This window comes from Zeus faber (assembly GCF_960531495.2).
Source record: "Zeus faber genome assembly, chromosome: 11".
NCBI classification, from domain to species: domain Eukaryota; kingdom Metazoa; phylum Chordata; class Actinopteri; order Zeiformes; family Zeidae; genus Zeus; species Zeus faber.
Window position 1 is genome coordinate 23,445,104 of NC_137205.1, and position 18,590 is coordinate 23,463,693.

Below are 18,590 nucleotides of genomic sequence, written 5' to 3' on the forward strand. Positions count from 1 at the left end.
GATAAGTTTGACCCGTGGGGGGGGGTTAATACGACGGGGTGGAGGGTAGAGGGGTGGAGGGGTGGAGTGTGGATGCGGGGAGGAGAGGGGGTTTTTAGAGAGTTAAGCACAGGGAGGGCGGGACACTTTCCACGCTGGCCGAGGCGTACCGCTTGTCGCCCGGCGCCCCATTCGCCTGGCGGCACAAAAAAAGAGACACACTTTTTCGTTCTTTTCCTTTCTTTCCACAGTTTGGTTTTGTTTTTTTGTTGTTTTTTTTTTTCCCCCCACCACTCCTTCCTCCCGACGCCGCGGCCCCCCGATCAACCCTTTCCCGAAAGTCCGCTTTCGACGCGCCGGGGTTCCGCCAGGAGCTTCCTCATCTCTCCTCCTTCCTGGAGACCTTGGATGAGTGCCACGCCGTCGACCTGGAGGAGGGAAAACAACCGTCAGTCGACGCGTGGAGGGTTCCTGTCAGGGGGACTTTATCACGAGTCCTAAAATGATCAGTTAAATAAAAAAATGAATAAAAAAAACAAAAACAAAAAAAACAAAACATGGAGGTCCAACGAAACCAGATTAATTTAAAGTGTGTTTCAAGATTCAAGAGGTGTATATGTCACATACGTACTTTCGTACGTATATGCAGTGAAATGCCTTTACAACGCACCCGGACATCATGCACAATAAGTTATAAACCGAACATGACAGCTAACCCTAATTCCTACCTAGCAACTAACTGATTCCTAAAATGTAACGCCGTTAGCGAATAAAATAATATAAATGAAATAAAAGCGAAATAAGACTCAAAAAGATAATACAAAGCGGGGGTACAAAATAGAAGGGAACAGAGTTATGATGTTATGTGTTTAATTCACATCGAGCGCGTGCTGTTTTGAGGGCTGACCCGAGCAGGAGCCTTTCGAGTCAAATTACCAAACAATAACATCTCTCAAGCCGAAAGGTCAACAGAAGCTGTTTGAAATCGTATAAATCCCTCGGATGGCGACGTATGAAGTTTCCTATCCGCTCCGGTCCCGCCGCCGCCGGGGACCCGGGCGTGGTCTTCCTCACCTGATGAAGGTCTTGAAGGCGGCGCTCTGAGGGTTGATGCATAGCGGCACGCGTTTGCCCTGTTGGTGTTCCGTTATGAAGCGATGGATCAACTCTAAAGGAGGAGAGGGGGGAGGAGAGAGGGGAGGAGAGAGGGGAGGTTACTCGCCGCGACCCTCGACTAGCTGGCGGGATCATTAAAGGGCCATTCCACCGCAAAGCAACAGTAAACAGGCTGTGACAAATTGGATTCGGCTGGACCGCGCTCAGTACTGGGGCTGAGCTGTATCGACCAAACCAAATGTCACGATCATTTTTAGGTGAATACCTCGATATTTGAGTATTTCTGTTTTGACATTTGCACATATTAAAAACAATCATTCGTAATCTGGATATTCTAAACAAGCAGGTAAAGCCGTTGGTGAGAACAGTCTATCAGGTTCAGAACATTGCATTACTTTACTGTAATGCAGCCTTAAAAACAACATAACTATATCACAATATAGAATAGTAAGGGGCATTGGATCAGAAGGTCGAGCGTCGAGTAAGCGGAAGGTTGCCGTTTCGATCCCCGGCTCCTCCTGGCAGCGTGCTGATGTGTCCTTGAGCAAGACGCTTAACCCCCTAACTGCTCCCCAGGCGCCTCTATACGGCAGCCCACTGCTCCTAGATACATCAGTTACTAGGATGGGTAAATGCAGAGAAACTGCAAATTTCCCTGTTGTGGGACTAATACATTTTTGAATTTATTTTTTATATACCTTTCAGTAAATACCAGACGATATCTAGTCTCATATCACAATATTAATATATACATCACACAGACCTACTCACTAGTCAACACTTTTCAACATTGTGAGAATTCTTTAGGATTCCGCGGGGAAGCAGCGTTTCCACACGAGGTGGAATGCACCTTTAGCCGCTGTGAGGGCCTCCCGGCGTCTCACCTTTCCCCTGCCACACGGACAGCAGGCTGTGCTCGTAGCTGTGGCTGAAGGGTCGCTCGGCGGGCGGCTCGAAGTCCCGGGTGTAGACGCGGCCGCTGGGCACCGAGTAGCAGCACTGGCACATGCAGGTGTGGTAGCGCAGACGCCCCTCGTCCAGGTAGGGGTGCGACAGGGCGTCGCTGCCGGAGATACGCTTAGCCTGACGGGAGGGAGGCCGAGGAACACCGGGATTAAACAAAACTGTTCATCTCTTATAAACAGAATCAAGTATTTAAGAGAGATAATAATAATCATAATAATAATAATAATAATAATCTCAGGGCAAACGTTATGAATATTGGAATATAGTCAGAAATTAATTAAAATATTAAATTACTATTGGGCTAAATTGGCTCAGGGAGATACCGTAGTTTTGTATTGAAATCGAATGGAAAGATCCTGCCCAACAATACCATATGTAATATCTATATCATATATGTGAAACCTTGGAAAGTTTGTTCAGTTTAAGCATTTCTGGGCGCCAAACAAATGCAGTGGGGAAAAAACTAGATTGTCGTGACGGGTAATGGGTATGTTACATAAGGAAAACTGTCGTTTTGATTGTCGTTGTACATCAGCAGAGACCAGAGTGTATGAGCGCACACTCACCGGGTCGAAAACCAGCATCCGACACAGCAGGTGCACGGCCTCGTGCGTGGCTCCGTCGGAAAGCATGTAGAGCACCGACAGCGACGGCTGAGGGGGAGAAACAACATGTCGCTGGTTGGTTTTCTGGTTACGTGGTTATCTGGTTACCTGCTACCTGGTTACGTTGTTATCTGGTTACCTGCTACCTGGTTATCTGGTTACCTGCTACCCAGTTACCTGTTACGTGGTTATCTGGTTACCTGCTACCTCGTTACCTGTTACGTTGTTATCTGGTTACCTGCTACCTGGTTATCTGTTACATGGTGATCTGGCTACCTGCTACCTGGTTATCTGTTACATGGTGATCTGGTTACCTGCTACCTGGTTATCTGGTTACCTGCTACCTTGTTATCTGGTTACCTGCTACCTTGTTATCTGGTTACCTGCTACCTTGTTATCTGGTTACATGGTGATCTGGTTACCTGCTACCTGGTTATCTGGTTACCTGCTACCTGGTTATCTGGTTACCTGCTACCTGGTTATCTGTTATGTGGTTATCTGGTTACTGCTACCTGGTTATCTGTTATGTGGTTACCTGGTTACCTGCTACCTGGTTACCTGCTACCTGGTTATCTGTTCAGTGCTAAGCAGAAGCTGCTCGTCCTTCAACAATTCCACTACAATTCTACAAGGCAAAAGGCAAACACCCAACAGCTCACAAAACACCTTTTCGTTCAGACTTTGGAGCCTGTGTGTTGCACTGTCGGTATCAAGACTTTATTTTCGCTGCTCGAGGCTTCATCACAACTCATCTCAGAGTAGACTTGTCACATAAACACTGCAATGTCCATGATCATAAGCTCTCTTAGGAAGAGAGCCAGCTATGGCCTACTGCCCAAACATAGGATTAAAAAAAAAAATAAAATAAAAAAGATTGTTTACACAAGTTTACATGGAAAAATAACATGTCATGTCACGTCTCACTTTACAGGAAAACAAACAATGAATTTCTCTTAAGGTAAACAAATGTCTGATGGCCGAAGGACACTATCCCCGCTGTGCAGCACCTGAGCAAATACTGTGTTCACTGATGAGAACAGGACGAAGACAGCGACGCGACGAGATGGAGCGCTGGCTCAGCACAGTTCTGCCCCTGTACTGTCCAGTACACAGCCACCCAGAACGTGCAGTCCTAAAGTGTCTGACTGTGACGTGTTATGGTGATCGCTACAGCCACCTACGCAATAATAATTATTACCAATTGTCTGTGTCGTAACATGTGATTTGTATTTGCCTGGTATTGCATTTTGCATTAAATATACATGTATGTATTTGTAGACTGACAAGGGACTTTGTCGGTTATCTTACGTTATATATCTGTAGTTTACCATATTGGCAGATTTTCTATTTTTTAAAGTTAGCAGTCAGGTTTATTGTATATTTACCATATTTCCATGTATTGCCTTCCTTTTTTGATATTTTTATTGTATTGCCTTATTATTTATTGTTATTATTATTTATTTGTCTTACTGTGCTGATGTGAGCTGCTGGGACATTACAATTCCCCCATGGGGATGAATAAAGTACATAGCTACCTACCTTTTCAAGTTTAATATGGTGAATGGTCCCTTATAAATAAATACAATTTTAACTTAATATTTTATCCCAAGATATATTCTCAAGTGCACCTTAAACATGGCTGGTCTATCATGGTCTATCATAAGAGAGTTATTCAGTCGCACGCTGTCTGGATTAGTGTCTGTTTAGCTTTGGGACTTCTCTTGGTCTGGCATCGTGGTCGACTGACACAGGACTGTGACTGTATGAAATCTTTAATAGTGGGGTGAAAAGCAATGTACAACAACGCCACAGGGGCTTAGCGACTGCAGTTTTGAAAAACAGATAGAAGCTCACAAAATGCACAGGGACGCAATTTCAATGGGGAATTATAAATAAGGGGAATCATGAATATACATTTTTTTGTGGGACACAGACACAGCGCTCCGTGGGCTAGTGAAGTGAATTGAAGTTTCTTGGAAATAATTTGTTTCATTATTGAGTCATTAATGCTTTTCTACTCCCTCTCTGCTGCAACTGAAAAAAGTAACAGCTGTGCAGTAAGTAACTGATTCCAGCGCCTGAACATTTAAACATCTTAAAAATGGTACTTGGAGAAAAAGTGTGATGTCTCTTTACCACTGAGCTATAGCAGCGGCCTTTGACACAAAGTCGATGCATGGCTGCCCTGCTCACTTTCAATATCCATTATTGATGTAACACCACTGGTCAGGGGCAAAATTTAAGCTTCATTTAAGGAAAAAATATTGTAGGGGAAAGCCGAACGTGAAATTTGCTCAATGCAGCCTTATAATTCCTGCAGTTGAAAACCTGAGATAAATAAATAACCAAACTATGGCTAGGTGAATAAAAAATCAAAATAAAATAACAAAGGTGTGAGCTGGACCGACGGGCGGTTGGGCACTCACCGGTTTGTGGGGACCCCTCAGGATGTGAGCCCTGGCCCCCTCGCAGGCCGAGGCCATGGCGGAGAGAGGAGGGGTTCCCAGGAGGTCGGTGATCAGGTCCAACTGAAACACAGGGAGGCGTTTCAGGGACATTAGGAAACAGTAGTCGAAGGGTCGTTCGGGAGGACAAGTGTCAACTATTTACAGTTGAAAAATATTTGCGTTCCTTTATTTTAAATTGGTGTTTTCAGCCCTATTTTGTCTCGTGTATTTGATCCATACAGAGGTTGCAGAAGGTTGTTTAGAAAAATGTACAAAATGCATTATTTATATCCTTTGCACTGTTAACGTTTAGACTGATCATTTTTTTAATATATGTTTGCTAAATTTATATATCAGTCTAAACAAATGAAAAACAAGTTGACACGACATTCAATTTTTACCAGAGTAAGGATCTGCTCAACAAGCTGTTCGCTCCATCAATAATAACACGGCATGAAACCAAAACTATTTCCTCACCGCTGAAATTAAGCAACTGGTATTTTTTACGACATTAAAATAAAGGTTTCGTGCCACCTGCTGGATGGGACTCTGGGCCTGGAACAAGATGCGTCGGCCGAGCAGCTCGGCGAAGATGCATCCCACGGACCAGACGTCGATGGCGGAGCCGTAGTGCCGGCTGCCCATCAGGACCTCGGGAGCGCGGTAGTACTGTGTCACCACCTCCTGGGTCATGTGACGCGACGGGTCGGGCTCCTCCACGCGAGCCAACCCGAAATCACAAATCTGGGTTAGGGTAAAAGAGGGGGGGGGGGGGACACAAATTGGGACTTTAAAGGGCGTTTTAATGCCACTTAAAATGAAAGACCTTATTTTACATCAATTGGGAAAATGCCTCTAGCTAGAGTGAATGGAGAGATCTACAAGACTTCTCAAAACCCAATTTAAGACCAGTTAAAGCTGCAAGCACCGATGACCGGGTCCTGGAAGTGCAAGTGTTGGCGGGACACGATAACTCGCCGAGAAGGAGATCGTGAAAGTGCATGAAAATGCAGAAAAATGCATAAAAATGACGAGGAAGTGACAAAAAAGTAATGTAAACAGTGCCTTTTTTCACCAAGTTTTAAGTCGATCCGATGAATCGCCTCGGAGAAGTTTGCGAAAGTACAAAGCATGAAAATGACAAAAATGGACTAAAATTTAAACTTTAATCCTATATGGCTTACTTCCTGTTGGGTTTCGGTCACGGCGGCAATATCATTTTATTAAAAAAATGTTTTTTTTTTTTTTTTTTTTTAAGTCTAGTGATTTTACATACGTGTACCAAATTTCATGATTTTTTTGGTGGGGAAAAAGGTGAATAAGTTTGATGTTTTGACATTTTCAAGAGGGCGTGGTCGGCCATTTTGAGTTTCCGAGCATCTTAAGGAGAGGGGTCCTCTCCCTACATTCCGTGGGCTCGGACCCTAAATAGTACTTTCAAAATACACGGGACGGGGGTTTTCGGGACTGCGGGTTTGGGAAATATGTCCCAGCTCTGAGAGACACTCCACCTCTGCGTGTAATTGAGAAGCGTTTCTCAAAGGCCAAAGTCTACCGTCTAAGACCCTTCCGCCTTAATTGAAAAGAACCAAAGAAATAATTGGTTTACCTTGAGCAGGCAGTTGCTGTTGACCAGCAGGTTGCCGGGTTTAATGTCTCGGTGCAGGATTCCAGCTGAGTGCAAGTACTTCAGGCCTGGTGAAGCAAAGCAACGGTTACAGTTCTCCTACTGTTTTAAATAATAACATTCAAGACATTTTAAAATTGTGTCAACGATTGTTTTTTTTTTATTTAAAGCAACGCAGGATTTGATCATCATATCTCCAAAAACAAAAAGGTATCCTTCGAGGACCCGTAAACGCCCACGTACGCTATTGTAGGAGGTTAGAACAATCACCCGGCCAAGAGATGCAGATGCAGCAGCAGAACTTCTTTTAGGAGAGGCCCGCCTGAGACAGGCGCCTGACACAATATGAAATGACTCCACCGAGGAAGCCGCGTGTGACCCCACAGAAAGACACTCAGCTATTTTAACCACTTTTGGGGGCGTTTGGTCTTAACAACGCCATCGCTCATCCCTCCGTTTAAAGATGTTCTCTGCGGAACTGTCGGCGAAACGCAACAGGTTCTTCTAGTTCCGTGGCGTTTGTGCTGTCACGTCTAGTTCTGTCACGTTCGCAGCTCGTTAAATAGCCGCCGCTGCGCATTGGCATTTCCCCCTTATCTGCGTCAGCGCGGGCGTCTGTACAAACCTCCCGACCATTTGGCGTAGGTACGGAACGGGTGGCACGCGATGAACTTCTGAATGTCAACATATCACCACGACGCGGGAAGCCAGTCGCCTCACCCAGGGAAAGTGAGTCAACAGGACCAGACGGAGCTGGAAGGTTGACAGTTTAATGATCAGCCAACGACCACAGGGTGCGTTTGCAAAAACGTATTGACAACTTAAACTTGTTTTGCATACTGGCCGGACGCACGGCTTTCAGCGACGTTTGCATGAAATGCATGGCCGGCGGACTGAGGTTGCAATTTGGTTTTTAAGGATGGCAGAAAAAAAACTAAAACAAAACCATTCACTTAAGCCTCACACTTTTTGATGGCCACAGGGACCGTTCGTGTGTTGACGTCGCATTTCCTTTCATGGTAATCGCACAGGCTGTACCGAGTGCATTCTTTTTATTTCCGCTCCACTTCCGTGAAACCCAGCTTAGAAAGGGAGACCGGGTCTAGCAGGCCTCATGATGCCTGCATTCTCTTTGGAAAGGACAACTTCATTGAAAAACAATAAGGGAATGACATGAACCGACGGGGTATCAAACCGGGGACTTCCCACCGTTTCCCAACTCACCTCGGAGTATCTGGTAGAGGAAGACCTTGATGTGGTCGGTGGTGAGAGGCTGCGGGGACACGATCACCTTGTGGAGGTCGCTCTGCATCAGTTCCGTGATGACGTAGCTGGGGGTGGGGGGGGCGGCAGCAGTCAAGGAAAAACACCCTCGAGACTCACGGACGGGCTTTGGCTCGGCTAAGACAAACTGTCTGATGAGCAACTCTTTAACCCTGTAAGGCCCACAGCTGCAAAATGACTGAGCTGTCCTTAAAAAAAAAACAAAAAAAACAAAAACTGAAAATGTTTTTTTTTTTTTTTTTTTTTTTAAGAGCGCATTTACAAAGTCAATGGGTCCTATTGTTTATCCACGCAATGCTATTGGATATTAAATGTGTTTGTTAGTCCGACCATCTGGCCATGAACTCACACAACCTGCAAACCTTCCTTCAAGCGCATCGCTGTATTATTGGACTGTATTTGTCAGAATTCAAGTAAGTAAAATGCTGTAAAATATAATTTTGTGATTATTACAATGCGTAGAACATGTCGATACTGTTATTGTGTTATACTTTCAAATTTCATTTTAAGCTTGTTATGTTATGTTGGTGCTCAAAATAGCATGTGCACCTTACACATTACATGGGACATGCATCTCACATGTTGACATATGTAAAACAAATAAATATAAATACACCGATCAGCCACAACATTAAAACCACTGACAGGTAAAGTGAATAACATTGCTCATCTCGTTCCAATGGCACCTGTCAAGGGGTGGGATGTATTAGGCAGCAAGTGAACAGTCAGTTCTTGAAGTTGATGTGTTGGAAGCGGGAAAAATGGACAAGTGTAAGGATCTGAGCAGCTTTGACAAGGGCCAAATTGTGATGGTGAGACGACTGGGTCAGAGCGTCTCCAAAACGGCAGGTCTTCTCCGTTAACAAATTGGGTTCAGACCAGAACTGAATATATTATTTCTGGTTGTAGTATGCAAAACTATCTGTAAAATTTTAACTGATGCTGGGCTTTTTTTCTGGTGTTTGTTCAACCAAATAGCTGCTTGTTTTATAGGCAGAAACAGGTTCTAAATGAACCTGGATGTGGGGATGTAAGTGTTCTGGGGAGATGCATGGATTCCTTTTAGTACGATAAGAGAACATGTAGGCGAGCCAGACAGTATTCTGTGTATTTAGTGGAATGCGTAAATAAAAACAAAAAAAAAAGTTGGGATTCATTTGCATTGAAATTACTTACCATGGAAAATAGCTCTCTACCCTGAACACTTAGTCCACCACCCTATCTATCCCTTGAGGTTATCTACGACAATATAATACTCACATGTATTACTTATACATAATTATTATTTTACTTTTTCAATTTCAGAATGCCAACAGCAAAGAGAGATCTTTTATACACTGTGCAGGATGTGATTGTTTCCACCCAAAATGGAGAGTGATTTTGAGGTGGAATCACGAGGTGATGAAGATGCCGGTGAAGCGGACGAAGAAAACGAACAAGGACATAGAGCCCCAACCAAACGATTTTATCTTACTTGATTCTGTTCTGATCCAATTCAGGTGAACGTTTGTCTTTTTAAGAGGAGGAGAACTGTCTTCGGGACTATCATTGCAAATTGACATGGCTAAGCACTGGAACGAAGATGAAATTCTGTTTCGTAAATAGTTTTATCCTATTTTGGGTTTTTTTTATTGATAAATGAACGTTCATAAAAAAATGACGTGTGTGATTATTATTCATGGTATATATGTTATGGGGCCAATTAAGCAATCAACCCCGCAAATGAACCCTTAGTTGTTCTGTATATTGGTTGATAGAAATTCTGCTCCCAATTAGGGCCAAGGTTGAAGTATTATATAATTTCCCTACAAACTTACTTAAACATGAAACATTTGAAGGGTGAAAAAAAAAGTTAGCAAATTTTTTTTTTCTATATTTGGGCTTTACAGGGTTAAGTGCCAAAATGCATATCGTGGAATAACATCACACGTCTATAAAATACCGGTTTGAAAATGTCCTTGTTTTCCCCCCATAATTAATGACTTCATAAAGCCGGCAGCCAAATGAGTGGCCTCCTCACTGTCCAAATTCACCAGCGGCCAGTCTCAAATCTGCTCCATTTAGACCGGAGACAAAAAGCAATATTAAGTGGAAGGGATAAAAAAAGAGGACATGACAGGGATAATTAATGAGAGAAAAGTGGGGCGTGGGTGAAGGAGAGGATGTACGTGTGGAGCAGCAGTTCCGTTGGCTTGGGGCATTACGACTCCAAATTCCCAACATTAGAGACGTCAAACATGAAAAAAAAAATAGCCCCACAATATTATTTTTCTTTTTAAAATCCGGACATAATCTGCATGGGCATTGTAGCTCTTGGAATCAAGGTTTTGTATCAGTGATGTTGATGACGTTCTCGGAAACCAACGTCCTGTATTGGCCTGAGATGGTCACATGACGCGGAAAACACAGAACCTGACAAAAACAAATCACAGATGCAAGTTCAATGTTCACCAGCAGAGTGTGTGTGTGTGTGTGTGTGTGTGTGTGTGTGTGTGTGTGTGTGTATAAAAAGGATACATCTCCTCAAAACAATCAATCTGCGGAGGCTGGAGAATATCCAGCGCCGAGAGGACCTGAAAAGTCAGAAAACAAAAAGGCAAACGGTGAATGAACACAAACCTCCTTCTTTTTTATTTTTTTTTATTTTTTATTTTATTCGGGCCGAGGGGCCCGAGGGGTTTTCTTTCCGCCGCAAAAAAACAAAGAAGAACCGACGCGGACAGAAAGAGGCGGCGCGGTGGGCTCACGTTGTCGTGTTTGAAGAAGCACAGCATCCTCAGCTCCCTGAAGACCCTCTTGCAGGAGACCAGGTTCTGGAACACGTTGGGCATCTTCTTCAGGGCCACCTTGCGCCCGTCGCGGGGGTCTGTGACCGACCTGCAAAACAAACCCAGAGGTGTCGACCGTCACGCCGCGCCCTTTAGAGGCGCCTCCGTTCCAACCTTCTCTTTTGCGGAGATAAGAGATATGATCCTTTCTCAAGAGTAAAGGGGAGTAGCGATCCTTGCGGGACAGACAGGTCCGTGCGGGTGTCATCTGAGGAGGATCGTATTGACCATTTAAAAAAATGACTTCATGCAAAATTTGTTTGGGAAAAGGAGTTTTCTGCGTGCCCCGGGTCATACATATGTCATTGTATAAAAGTAGGTTATCTTGAAGGCATGTTTTGTTTTTTTTAACAAATTAGGTCACTTGGTTTTAGGGCGCACAAGACAAATAAAGTACATGCGTTTGGTTTGTGCACCAACATTATTCATATATTTATGGCGATGGGAGGTAAGACAGACAGACAGAAAGAAAGACAGAGAGATTATTCATCCCTGCAGGAAATTAGCAGCACCCATCAAAACAATACACAATAATAATCAAGCAATAGGAATAAAATGGAGCGAGTCCGCATGAATAAATATGAAAGCTCGACAAACACTGTGTGCACCAGGGTGGAGGAACAACAATAATGCCGTTGTTCTTATTTTTAAACCTACCACACGACCCCAAACGCGCCGTAGCCGATGGGCCGGTCGGGCTCCATCTCCGCGGGGCTGGGGACCTCGCTGGCCGGGTTGCTGTAGGGCTGCGGCACCGCGGCGCCCCCTCCCCCGGCCGTGCTCCCCCCGAGGGAGGTCGGGTGCCGGGGCGTCCCGGCCGGGGCGGCGGGCCCGGCCAGGCACGGCGTGGCGCTGAGGCCCGTGGTCGGGGCCCCGGACGAGGACGCGTTGACACAGAAGTACTTGTTGTGGCCCAGCTCGGCGCCTGGAAACAGGTTCCCGCAGACTGTCTGGCGGCCCGGGCCGTGGAAAGCCATCCTGGTTCCGAAGCTCCCCGGGGGCGAAGTTAGTTCGGAGGGCAGACTCACTGGGACCCGGGCGGCGCGTCCACCGGTCCTTGGCTCATATTCACCCGGAAGGCTCCGTTCGTTCTCTCGGCAGGGACGGAAGCGGGGCCACGGAAATTAAAAGCAGGATCCGCTGAAGAGTCTCGCATCGCTAACTTAGTTTAGTTGCTCGATCGCCCGAGTTACCAACCGGCGCCGTGCGTGCGGTCGACCCGGCCGCGGCTGACTTCCAGCGGAACCCGTCAGGTCCAATCCACCGTGCGTCTCCGAGTTAAAGCTCGGATCTCTTGGCGGAATTAACTCGCCCCGAAATAAATCCCCCGCTGCCTGGCTTAGCATCCAGCTAGCAGCGAGCTCCCGTGCTAAGCAGCCGCTACAGCTCGGTGTGTGTGACCCATATAGCGGTCGCTAGCCGGTTGCCGTGACCTATATATTTCCAAGCGGAATCGCTCGCATTTTCAGCGCAAACAAACCCAAACACCGTCCGCCGCGGAGCGCGCCGAGGCGGCCGTAGCGAGATAAACGAGTGTTTAAAGGGCCAAGTTTGCGGGTCGTCGCCCCGCTGGTTAAGAAGCTTCCGCGGCTAACAGGATCGTTCGCTAGCCGCTAATAGCCTCGGAGCGGAGGGAAGGGAAGCGGCTGGCCTTCATGCCGCGACGCCCGGGGTTGGCGGTGGCGGTGGGGGTTGGATATGTCAGGCGAACACCTCCCCTCTCTCCAGCCCGCGGAACGAACCCCTGGCCGAGCTGCTCCGCTTTCCTCCGCGGGTGGTGGTGACCGGTCGTACGGAGAACGACGGCTGCGGCTCCCCAGCTAGCTGACGCCGTCGCTGCTGCTGCTGCTGCTGCTCCGGTAGGCGGAGCCGAGCGGGGCCGGGTGGGGGAGGGGGAGCTCCGCGGCCCGGTGTAAACAAAGCTGCGTCTGAGGCGGCGGGCGGGAGGGGGCGACGGGGACACACGGGGACCGGCGCGCCGTGACCCCCACCCACACCAGTCGGTTAAGTTGGAGAATCAGGAATGTGAGGCTCTTGGATCCAGACATGCGCTTTACTGCTTTTTAATACAGTAGTAACTATGCGTCAAACACAGTCAATATGCACATCCACAGAACATGTCACCGAGTCGCTGGACAGGAGTACACCACGGCGACCTGAACCGCAGGGGTCATTACAAATCAATATCCAGAATAAGAACAGAGATCCATAAGAAGCAAAGAGATTAATGCACATTCAATGTCCATGGAGATACACAAACAACAACATCCCACTGAGCCTCGATCAACGTTTTATAAAAATGTATGTACACGACCCATCCAAAGAGGACGCGTTCACCATCCGCGTCCTGCTGGGATGGCTGCGCTGAACCCGCTCGAATCCCACGGAAATGAGTAAAATGCTAATTCGGTAGCAAAATTGAGATCGTATTTGAGAAAATATTGCCGGGCGGCGGGGAGGATGTGTTGGATGTTGAGGTCGATTTCTGTTACAAACAAACACGGAAATACCATGAAAAACAAAACAACAACTGCTCTACGAGCCGGTGTGTGTGTGTGTGTGCGTGCGTGTGTGTGTTCAGCGCCACTGAAACGTAATAACGGTGCAATGCTAAATAAATTAGATAATATATCTGTAAAAATTAAAAAGAAAGAATCCGTGTTTCCGTTCATCGTCTGGTTCTTCTTCCCCCCCCCTCCCGGCCGGGGAAGCGGCTGCATGTGTACCGTCATAATTAAGGTTGTTGTTTGTTGGTTTGTTTGTTTTTCTTTAAATGAGTACTAGCCGGGGATACTTCCAAACCAAGGCCAACTGCAGCACCATCGTTCTACAAAGACGATTAAGAAAGAAAGAAAGAAAGAAAGAAAGAAAGAAAGAAAGAAAGAAAGAAAGAAAAAAAAAAAACACCCACATTTCACCGCAAGTTCTATTACTTTTGGCGGCGGTAAAATAAAAATTTTAAAAAAGTCGCTCAGGTGGGGGGAAAAAAAGGTTTGTGTCTGTGTTTCACTGGAGTAAAAAAAAACAACAACCCAAAGACGGAGCTGCGTTCGCACGACATAACGTGATGAAACGTCAACCCCCCCCGGATCAACGTCCTCTGTTCCTGGAGCAACATTCCCTGTGACCCTGACGCGTCGGACACCGCGAACGTGGACGTTGTTGTTGTTGTTGTCGTCGTCGTCGTCGTTTTGGGGTGTTGCGCGTTGCCACGGTAATGCTGCTGGTTTAAGGTGCCAACGAGCCTCAATAGATTTCCAGTGGGTACAAAACATTGTTTTTAACCATAATTTATGTTTGAGTATTACATTTAAGAGCAACTTGCAGGTTGGCAGTGAATTAATGTGGAGGCAAATGATGCAGCAATTCGATTGTTAAAAAAACGGACAAAAAATAATAATAATCTTGCACGCAAACTGAAAACACCTATATTTTTCCTGTATTTTTGCTTCGCTGCCTGATGTGTTTTTTCAAACCATCTTCTCCATTAGCCTTAGTGTTGTAAAATTGTAAATCCATTAAACAGTGCAACCTGACAGCTGCTCTTTAAAGATACACATTTACAGTAAGCAAAAAGGGACAGAAGGGGTTAAGACAGGGTTGTAACACTACAGGCCAGGGGGACACGTCCGGCCCGCCACACTACTCAATGTGGCCCCGCAACTTGTTTATAATACATTCTTAAATCTGGCCCGCAAATTAATTTGAATTTGCGCGCCCCTTCCAGGAGAAGACAATCCGGCCGGTTCCCCGCTTGAGCTTGAGAACCCTGCGTTAAGATGATATACTAATTCAATATCTTGTACTAATATGGATTCAGGTTCTGATTAACATCTAGAAAGGTAGATCAGAGATGGTAAAAATCTTGTATGAGGTGAGAAATGTTTATGTTTACGTATTAGTTAAAAATGGTTAAGTTAAGGTTCGACAAGATAACACTATTAATAAAAACGGGGGTAAAATTCTGGGAGGTAGTAGTTGGTGTGGGTGCGGTCGGGGTAGGGATCTAGGAGATAACGACCGGTTAATAGGAATATTGTTCCAGGAAATACCAACAGTGAACTTTTCCAGCGTCTAAATCACCTTGCGCCGTTCCCCGCACGTCGGCTCTATCCGCTTCTCTGGTCCTCTCTCCCTTCAAAAAACAAACAAAAAAAAATAAAAAATCCCTTTTTTTCCCGTTTCTCTCCGCTGGTGCCCCGCCGCTCCCTCCCCCGCCTCGCGGCCCGGACGCGGTGCTAGCTGTGAGGCTGGGGGGCGATGCTGGAGCAGTCAGTTACTAGCAGTCCCACAGTGCTGGCGCTGGACACCGTGACCGCCACGCCGGCGCCGCCCGCGGGGCTGGCCCCGGCGGGGTCGGGGCTCTGGCCCGGCTGGGGGCCGCCGTGGGTCCCCATGTGGCCCTGGAGCTGGGTGGCCGTCTTGCACTGCACCCCGCACAGCTGGCACAGCAGCACGCCGCCGGCGCCCGTGCCCCCGAAGCCGCCCCGCGCGCCCCCGCTCTCCTTCCACTCCTGGCCGTGGTGCTTCTGAGCGTGGACGCGCAGGTAGGTGAGGGTGGTGAAACCTGGTGGGAGGGAGAGAGAGAGAGGTAAGTCAAGTTGTACGGCGCTTTATCAACAGTTACAGTTTCAAATGCCTAGAAATCTGAGCGAGATGAAGTGGGAGGGAAGACAAGCAGCAGGAAATAGAACTACTGTACTTTTGAGGACCACGCAAATGGAGTCAAACTGAGTTTTTGCCTGTTTACTAGTAAGCACACAACGTTTCCATTACCCCCGTCCCTCTTCCTGATGATAGCTCCCATTTTTTGGTTTTTCCTAAATGATCGTTTCTATTTTAATATTTCAGGGGGAAATTTGAATGATATGCCGAGAATACCTCAATAGACCTTCTCCCCACACTTGGAAATAGATTTAACGAATACTAAATACAAATTCGACAACGATATGCATCACTGTCGTCGCAGGGCTCAACAATAATGGTTGCCCAGTTGCCCCCGGCCAAAAGCTGATGCGCGGTTGCCAACTTGGCAACCGCTTGTAAAACTTAGCGTCAGCTGGACCAGGAGATCATTTTGACGTAGGTTTCTCACCATATCGTTGTAATATCCCCAAATCCGAAAAATAGAGACAATATTTTAAAATCAGAAAATGCGAGGTGTCATCAGGCCACTTTAAGCATGTGCCGACTCGTAAACGAGCTAAATCTCAATTTGACACCGGCACCGCCCATCGACGAGCCTGAGCTCAAATTTAGAAAGGAAACACAAGGCGCGGTCGCGGTCGCGGCGCGGTCGCGGCGGTGCCGAGATTCCGTCTGGCCCCGCCCGCCCCGTGCGACTTACTCCGGTTGCAGAGGTGGCAGGCGTGGTGCTGCGACTGGTTGTGCACCCTCATGTGGTCCGTGATGTAGGCGGCCGACAGCAGCTTCCCGCAGATGTGACACGGGACCTTCTCCTCGTGGCGAATCAGGTGGGCTCGCAGGCGGTCGCGCGTGGCGAACGCGGACGTGCACGTCTGCCCGCGGCGCCGTTACACAGGGGACAGGGGAGACATTTGCACGCTTAAGCACTTCTGCCGTTTAGGGTCAAAGTACAGGGCGAGATGGATAGACACACAGATAGAGTAAAGCAGGTAATAAGCACATAGATGCATGTACCGTGCATTTGAAGGGTCTTTCTGTCGAGTGAACCTGTCGAACGTGACTGTTGAGATGGTCCGGTCTGAAAGAAAAAAAAACACAGCGACAACCATATCTGCAGGTTAACAATGTTCGGCGCTCGCGCAAGATATTTTACGAGCGAGAGCATTTCTGGGAAACCCTTGTTGGGAAATTTAAAAAAAAAAAAGTCATTTTTTTGTAAGCGAGCGTACGGTTCTTCATGTTAAGAAAACAAGAAAGAAGTGAACTAGAGTATTTCCAGTTGTTTCCGTGATATGCAGAACGCGTATTGTTGTCGATATTTCATGACTCTTTCTTCATTGGTAGTTTTTTGCAATTTCTGCCTATTCCCGAAATTTGATTGCAAATTACATCGCAAGTTTCGAGAAAATCTGCTGCAAAATCGGAGGTATATATATATATATAGATATTCTTCAATGTGATGAACCGTTGGACTCTTTAACATGGGATTCTGAATTGAATGTTTTTTGGCGATCTCCCACATCAAACGCGAGGTACCTGGAGAAGGCCTTGGCACAGTGCGGGCAGATGTAGGGCTTCTCCACGCCGCCCTGGTGCGAGCGCACGTGGTAGCTCATGCGGTCTTTCCTCTTGAAGCGCTGCTGGCAGATGGGGCAGGAGTACGGCTTCTCGTCCGAGTGCGACAGGCGGTGGCGGTTCAGGTGGTACACGTCCCTGAAGGCCTTGCCGCACGCCTCGCAGGCGTGGTTCTTCCTCACCTGGTGCGAGTTGGGGTTGGGGATGGGCATCGGGTTCTGTTGGGGGGTTAAGGGTGGGAAAGATTCAAAAAATGTTGCTGCGGTCAAGGTCGGCCAAGGTTGGCAGAAGGGGGGGTTTGAATTCAACTTTTTTTTTCTGTAAATTTAGTAATAATTTACAAACAAAAGACTTATTCATCAACACGAGACAAAATGATGATTTATTTTTGTAATCAGTGTAGGTCAAGTATCACTCGCTGTACCGTCTAGCTTGCCCGCAGGCTGAAAGCTGTTTGTGTTGCTTGGAAACACCTTGGTTTCTAACCCTAACCGGGCTGCTGAAGGCGCTCTATTTGTGGGCATGAATAAATACCAAAAAAAAAATCATAAAAGTGTTTTTCTAAATTTACCACCCGATCCAGTTTACGGAAAACAATTGTGGAAGCGACTCTATCACATTCACGGTCACTGTTCCACCATCGTACTGTGTGCTGACTAAATCGCAGCCACGTTAAGGTTGTACTCGTTCACGTACTTGTTGCGTTGTCTGAATCTGCTGATTGTTTTATTATTCTTTTATATAAAACAGCACACAGTGCGTCACACAAGTTATGTAATCCAACCTCATGGAGCTGACGCCTACTACCAGCGGCTGATCCACAGAGCAACGGATCGTGTCAGGTGGGGTTGCATTCACTCACCTGAACGGCAGCGTGAATCACCGTAACGAAATAACCGAAGCGTGTTACATACAGGATGCATGGATCCACTGAGCCAGATGGCGTGCGGGTGTAAACCAACAACCAATAAATAAAGGTTCAGATTCAGCCAGGGTCCTCTGAGAACAGCTGACTTCATATAGTAACCAGTTCCAACATCGCTCCACACGACTCGAATCAATACGGGGCGACCATGTGAATAAATTAGAGAAAGTGAGCTGAGCGCCTGCGCCCGCCCCCACCCCGACGCACTTGGCCACCTTCGATCTCCCAAATGGAGAATTCAATTAAATCTCGATGAATGTTTGCGGTCGGTTTAAGAAAGCCCAGATCGGTGGGATTAAAGTCTCGAGGGATGTTGTACACATCTCCCGTGCATTTCACGAGCCGTAGCGGGGGCCAGGAGACCAGATGGGTCAGGGTGGCGCCGTGCCAAAAGCCTGCTTGGCTGGCCACCCTTCACTGCAGGCCGAATAACCAATCAGAAATCAATTCCTGTTGCTATATTGATACCATAGACACGACCAATAAGAAGACTGAAGTGTGTCCGCCTCGTGGAACACGCACATACACATACATATACATGTATTATTATTATTATTATTATTATTATTATTATTATTATTACCACACCCA

At 46.8% G+C, this 18,590-nt stretch overlaps 2 protein-coding genes across 2 annotated transcripts in view; both read right to left on the minus strand.

The window, feature by feature from the left end:
• Window positions 1-258: 258 nt before the first annotated feature.
• On the minus strand, window positions 259-11,829 carry nlk1 (nemo-like kinase, type 1; the record flags this gene model as incomplete). The annotated part of the gene is made up of 11 exons (XM_080009033.1): window positions 259-407; window positions 1,054-1,147; window positions 1,980-2,178; window positions 2,628-2,714; window positions 5,093-5,194; window positions 5,648-5,857; window positions 6,723-6,808; window positions 7,965-8,071; window positions 10,542-10,597; window positions 10,772-10,901; window positions 11,510-11,829. 11 exons carry the CDS (start codon window positions 11,827-11,829, stop codon window positions 359-361), a joined length of 1,440 nt encoding a protein of 479 aa, XP_079865159.1. The 3' UTR covers window positions 259-358.
• A 1,935-nt stretch (window positions 11,830-13,764) lies between these two features.
• maza (MYC-associated zinc finger protein a (purine-binding transcription factor)) overlaps window positions 13,765-18,590 on the minus strand; it is a gene marked incomplete at its 5' end in the record, with an annotated part of 9,100 nt that continues 4,274 nt past the window's right edge. Inside the window, 4 exons of the mRNA XM_080009831.1 lie at window positions 13,765-15,419; window positions 16,200-16,371; window positions 16,514-16,577; window positions 17,036-17,292. Of these exons, the coding sequence (XP_079865957.1) occupies window positions 15,091-15,419; window positions 16,200-16,371; window positions 16,514-16,577; window positions 17,036-17,292 (822 nt within the window). The 3' untranslated portion in view covers window positions 13,765-15,090. The remainder of the gene's footprint in view (window positions 15,420-16,199; window positions 16,372-16,513; window positions 16,578-17,035; window positions 17,293-18,590) is intronic.